We start from the raw sequence: 6000 nt of genomic DNA, 5'->3' as shown, positions 1-6000 counted from the left end.
CTCTGCCTGATCAGAATGAGACACAAATGAGGTGATATTTAATAGCATTGGGAGTGGGGAGAAGGGCAACCAGACTAGGGTGTTTTTTTGTGTGTGGTGGTGGTGGTGGGGAGCTGAAAAAGGGACTATTTCAGGAAAGCCTAGAAACCACACAAATATCCCAAACACCTAGGTTAATGTTGAACAGAGTGGAATGAGAAGAAACTTAAACAGTAAGGGAATGGAAGAGAAATTTTGTTGACTTATTTTTGTCTGGGGATGGTCCTGTCCTCAGCAATCTATTGTAATTTTACGAATTCCCACTCATTCCATAGGGTTTAGATAATGGAAAAGGCTTCCACTGTGGTTTGACCAGCTTTGGGAAATGAAAAGAAAGGCCACAGGGACGCGCTTCTAGGTGGAGATTCAAGTAATACAGCCAGAGATGACCTAGATGCTAGGGAAGGCTGTTGAAAGCCTTGGTCAAATAGTTGCTTTATCATGGTGTCTCCTCCACAACTATGCAGCTCTTTCTCTCAGCAGCAAATCTGAGGACAGTGAGGTATTGTTACCAGGGCCCACCTCTTTGCATGCTGCTCACATAGAAGACTGTCCTTACTTTGGACACTAAACCAAGGACAGATACTGATACAGTAATCTCCATGTTGAATAGGACCCATATCTTCTCCGTGGCTACTTTTTGAACAATTTAGTACAGATTTGTGTGAGTGAGCCTGCACCTGTCAAGGGGAAGTCCCAACTGCTATGGGGAATTTAATTGTCAATTGTCTGTTTTGTGGCCTGTTTTGACTCCAGCTTCTAGGATTTTCTCTCTGGAGGCCTTGATTCAGAAGTCCCCACTGTATGGAGCTACTTGGGTGCTCCTAACTTCAGCCTGGCTTCAATGAGGACAAAGCCAGATAATCAAGGTGGGTGGTCTGCTGGGGGAACGGAAATGTTGTTGATCAAAATTGGTAAGTCAGGAGAAGCCTGAGAATTTGGGATAGGGCACAAAGTTTCGACAATAAAGATAAATCTAAAAAAACCCCCCAAACCCCACATTATTTCCATTGAAAATGCCAGTGAATTATTCTGGTTAGATATCTCCAAAAGGCTGACATTTCTATAGCAGTAACTATAGACCGGATGAGGTACACTGGGCCATGCATGGAGAAGAAAAGAGGGTAGTTCCCACAAGCCTCCTTTGAGTGTCGCCAGCCGGAACTTCTTTTTATTTCCAGGTTAAGGAAGCATGCAGAAGATCTGTAAGGAGCTACATGTTTCTAGAGTCTGAGGGCTGGGTGTCTTGTCTGCTCAGGCAGGTTGCAGCATTTTCTATAATGAGCAAGGCGGCTTCCTCTGTAGAATGTGTGTTCCTTTTACAAACAGTGACATGCCTGTTTTGGAGGGAGGAATAGTATATTGCTTTTAGAACCATATTCGACTACATGTAGAAAAATGAATTCAGGGCTGGGAACAAATAACTATATATGGGGGTAAATTGACCCCCAGTATTGGAACTGCAGGAGAAAGTGGGCTGCAAAGTTAACCCCTTTTTCTAATCCTCGCAATTGTCTCTTGCTTGGCTTCATTTCTGCCAGGAATCTATAATGTCATTTAAGGATGGGATAGACACACACAGACTCCGAAGTTACTCCCATATAAATGACCTCAACTGATAGCACCCATTTTTCAGATGAGGAATGGTACAGCCAGTGACGCAACCAGTCGTGGTGCCAGGTCTTCCCACAGCGGGCCTTGCCCTGCTTCCACCCCACGGACACTGCGGCGGGTCTGGAGAGGCAGATGCCCGAGGGGCTTCTGTAGATCGTGGTCTCGCTGCTGAGGTGGTGTGAGGGAGGAGGCACTCTCAGGATTGCCGCAGGTACAGGGGGCGGCTGACGCTGTTGGGGGCGTTCCTGTTAAGTAGGGGCCGAGGAGGTCAGACCCGAAGCTCCGGGAGGAGCCGGCCAGAGGCCACGTGACCGACCGCGGCAGGCCCAGAAATAGCAACGGCGGCGGTTCCGCCAGCAGGCGCCGCGAGGGAAAGGCGGAGACTGGAGGACGCTGGCTCGGCGTGGGCGCGGCGCGGCCCGGGCCCCGGAGGATGCTGAGCCTCTGCCCCGACCGGCCCCGAGCACATGATGGCGATACGGGAGCTCAAAGTGTGCCTTCTCGGGGTGAGTCCTGCGCTGCCATCCGCCGGGTACACCCTCTTGCTTGAGCCCCCCTCGTCCGTCCGCCTCCCACGTCCCCTGCGCCCCTCTCGTTCTCGCGCCCCTCTTTTACTCTGCGCCTTTGAGCCCGTACACCCCCTTTTGTCCCCGCGAACCTCTGGTTCCCCTTGGTCTGTGCGCCCTCCTTTTCTCCCACGTCCACCTCTCCTCGCCCCACCCGTCCGTGCGCCTCCCTGGTTCCCGGCGCTCCCCTAGTCCGTGCGCCCCTGTAGTCTCCCGAACCCCCTCGTCCCCTGCCCTGTGCGCCCACCTTGTTCTCGTGCCCCTGCCGCCCCCCACCCGCCGCGTCCTGTCCGAGCCCGCTCGGGCTTTTTCGACTCGTTCTACCCCCGCCGGCCAGTTTCCCGGGATCCGCTCGGGCCTCGCGGCGCTGGGGGCTGGGCCGGGGCCGGGGCCGGGGCCGGGCGCCGGAGACCTTCCGCTGAAACTAAGAGTCGCGGCGGTTCCTGGTCACCGCCGCAGCCCCTCCGGACTGTGGAGGGCTTTCTCCTTCTCTTTTGATAATTTCCTTCCGGCGGAAATTTTAAGTTACTTAGCCAAGACGCCAGAGCCCTGCCCTCTTTTGCCTCCCGGGGGCAATTGGTTTATTAACTTTTTTTAAAAAAAGAAGGGCTAGCTAAGAGTGGGAAGGCGCGAGGGGATGACAGCTGGGAGATGAAGAAGGAAAGTACTGTCGTGTTGCGCCTAAAAAACTTTTGTGCCCCGGATTAAGGCAGAATGAGAAAGTCCTCTATCACCAGTTGCCCTTCCAAACTGGGTCTTTCAGAGCCTGAAGAAACGTGAAAGAAGCCAGAAACAAAGACAAAAACAAACACCCAAGCCGTGGGTCCTGGCAGACCTGTCAGGGAGTTCAGAGAATGTTAAGGGTCATTTCTTTCTTTTTTTGGGGGGGAGGGGAGGGAGGAAACATCAAATTACAGAATTACTTCTTTTGAAAGAGCTAGTTTTAAGTCGTGTTTCCAGCAGACTTTGGCTGGAAGCCTAAATGTACTGCCCTTGGCAAATCTGGTCCCAAGAAAACCATTTCCAAAAAAAAGAGCAGCGGTGAGGGTAGACCGGTTCTTGTCTCAAAGAAATGCTAACTGGTCTGTCAAGATGGATGTACAGGAAACGTTTAAAGAGGAAATGATTCTAGGTTAGGATCGAACTGTAGCTGCTCAACGGAGTGTCCAGGCTCCAGTGAGGCTCTTCCGGAACCTTAGACAGGACAGTGTTCTTGACTGTCTCCCACTGCTGTCTTTTGCGAGAACTCTCTCGGGTTCTCCTAGAATTCTAGGGCATCTGGCAAACTGCTTGTTACTCCTGCCCAAACTCCCTAGTGTTCCTGCCCCCTGGCTGGCCCAGCCACAATTGGGATCTGAATAGGATGCTGCTCTGGTCTTCCTCTGTTGACCTTTATCATTGTTACAGGGGTAGGTTTCACTGTCTGCCAGGCTCTGCAGTATAGTCCAGACATCAATTCCAGGAATCCCATGTTTTTCTTGTGAGGAGTCATTTCAGACTCTTAGAAGGCCTTCCAGAATTTAGAAGGAATGTCGTGTCTCAGGGAATCAAGAAGCAACTTTGATGCATGTTTTGTGTGTCAGGGTTGGCTGTGAGAATAAAAAGTAGGAAATATTTTGCCTCCCTCCAAAGTTTTCTCCCTTGTCATCTCCTCAGGTGGTACAGGACCTGCCTCATCACATGAATTATTTTCAAGTTCACTGTTAGATAAATCTCTATATCTTTCTATAAAGAAACAGATCAGGCGGAAAGAGCCCCGCACAAGGAGGCAGCAAACCTGGGTTGTCATTCTTTCCCACTCACTAGGTATGCAGTTTTGGACCAGTATTTCAGTCACCTCCTTTATAAAATGGATATAATAACATCTTTCCTTTCAAGGGAGAGGACTATATCAGATGATCTCCTTAGATATATGGTACCATTTCCTGCTAACCTATGATTCCAGGGTGACAATGAGCAAGCTTGGGAGATGAGAAAGCTGGAAGAAATCCCTTTACTTCTTTTTCTCTTATCTCTGAGAATGAAACATACTCTTAGTGGCTTCCTGGACACAATGCCTTACTCTTGTTTGCTTGTTCTTTGCAGTGACTCTGTTGGTGTAGGAGTTTGAGCTTGGAAAAGGAGAACAATGCCAAAGCAAAGCAGGAAGATATTTGTGGGCAAACAGAGACTTTGATGTACCAATCGTATAATGCCACTTTTATGGCCTTTTTTTCTTTTTTTTGAGAATGGCTCTATATTTTAATCTTATTTAGGTCAGAGGATATTTTACTTGAAAGGCCAATGACCTTATTTTCTACACCAAATAATTAATATTTGTTAAGTCCTTGGGTTTCGCTGGTCTTGTCCTGGGCAGGATGTGTGTAACAGGCTGTATTCTCAATTGCTCACCCAAATAAGATGATTCTTTGGGGGAGGGAGCAATTGGATGAGGTCAAAGCCATTGTGACTGCCTTGGGTTTGTTTTCTTGATTTGAGAGAGAACTCTGTGGATCAGTGGCTGGACTTATAAAAGTCCAGAAGTCTTTTCAAAAATTTAGCAGGAACCCCTAGCTCCTTTGCTGTTTGTGTCAGGAGGTCTGTGAAGTCTTGCATGTGGCTAGCACTAAGCTTCCTGTTTTTTAGTCACTGCCACACCTCCCTGAAGTCTCAGTATGACCAAGACGCTCTCTGTTGGGATCATTTTTTGTTGGACCTCCTTGAGAAGATGATGGAACATGTGGGCCTCCTAAATGAACTCTTGCTGTCTCACTGGAAAGGTTGAAGGGGTATGTTTTTGTGCCTGATATTTAGCCTTGATTGCTTAGTGATTACTTGGGGGTGTGCTTTCCAAGGTTGTTTTAGGCATGGGCAGAGCAGACTTTTATCTCCCTTAGCTGTAGTCTCTTGCTCCCATGGTGGGGTTGGAGGCTCCTGACAGGAGGGTCATTTGTAGCAGGTGGCAGCGACAGTGGGCCAGATGGCATGTCTTCTCTACCTATACCTGTGCCTTTCAGAGCCCTGATGTTTGGGTATGTCTGATCTTATGTCTTTTGGCGAATGCTCCCAGATGGAATTGGCAACAGTCTGTGAAACATTCTCTGAATGCTCTATGCTGTTGGAAAAACCAAGGGCTCAAATACCTTGGGTTTCTTTAGGCATCCTGTTATGAATGCTTGGTTCTCATTTTTCTTATGGGTGTACTTCCTTGTGTTTATCCCAAAGCCTTTGTGAATTACCTTTCTTGGGATAAGTTGGGTCTTTTATGGGAAGCTAGCTATGCAGGAGGGTGTGTTTGACAGGGGTCCTTGCTGGACACCTAGGACCCTATGAGTCTTGTTTTTGTCAGTAGAGTGCCAATCATCCTACTTTGTGATCTCATCTAGTGTTATAAAACATGTAGCTTAAAAACAACTCTCTTAAAAACAGCGAAGTATGTTAAAAAAAACAAAACACAAAACTAACAAAAACAATAATGAGGCAGCAGCTCTTCCAACCCCAAAGGTGGAAAGCTTCCCAGTATGCATTTTTAACGCACATTACCCCATGATAAAAACAAGAGGAGAGAACAAGAAAGGAGAGGAGGACAAGGAGAGAAGGAAGAAGAAAAAAAGGAGGGGGAGGAGAGAATCTTTTATTATTTTTTCTGAGTTTGTATGACATACACTTAAAAACTGCTTCTGAGTGGAATCCCAAAGAGATTTATATTTGGACTTTGATTGTCTTGACAACATTTTAGAGATTTCTACTACTTCCTCAACAGCTGAATGGCATGGTTAAAAGACAACTGAATACATCCCTG

The 6000-nt window shown here is 47.9% G+C and overlaps 1 protein-coding gene across 2 annotated transcripts in view; it reads left to right on the top strand.

Annotated features, from left to right (window-relative positions):
* The first annotated feature begins 1947 nt into the window (after nucleotides 1–1947).
* Nucleotides 1948–6000, top strand: part of RAB31 (RAB31, member RAS oncogene family) — a 179734-nt gene continuing 175681 nt past the window's right edge. The window contains exon 1 of one of the 2 annotated variants that reach the window (XM_036244351.1): nucleotides 1948–2159. In XM_036244351.1, coding sequence (XP_036100244.1) covers nucleotides 2121–2159 — 39 coding nt within the window. In that variant the 5' untranslated portion in view covers nucleotides 1948–2120. The remainder of the gene's footprint in view (nucleotides 2160–6000) is intronic. The other variant, XM_036244350.1, reaches the window with a different exon arrangement.

Source organism: Molossus molossus, unplaced genomic scaffold (genome assembly GCF_014108415.1).
Source record: "Molossus molossus isolate mMolMol1 unplaced genomic scaffold, mMolMol1.p scaffold_m16_p_6, whole genome shotgun sequence".
Classification (NCBI taxonomy): Eukaryota; Metazoa; Chordata; class Mammalia; order Chiroptera; family Molossidae; genus Molossus; species Molossus molossus.
Note: the sequence above shows the minus strand (reverse complement) of the source record. Positions and strands in the feature narration are given on the sequence as shown.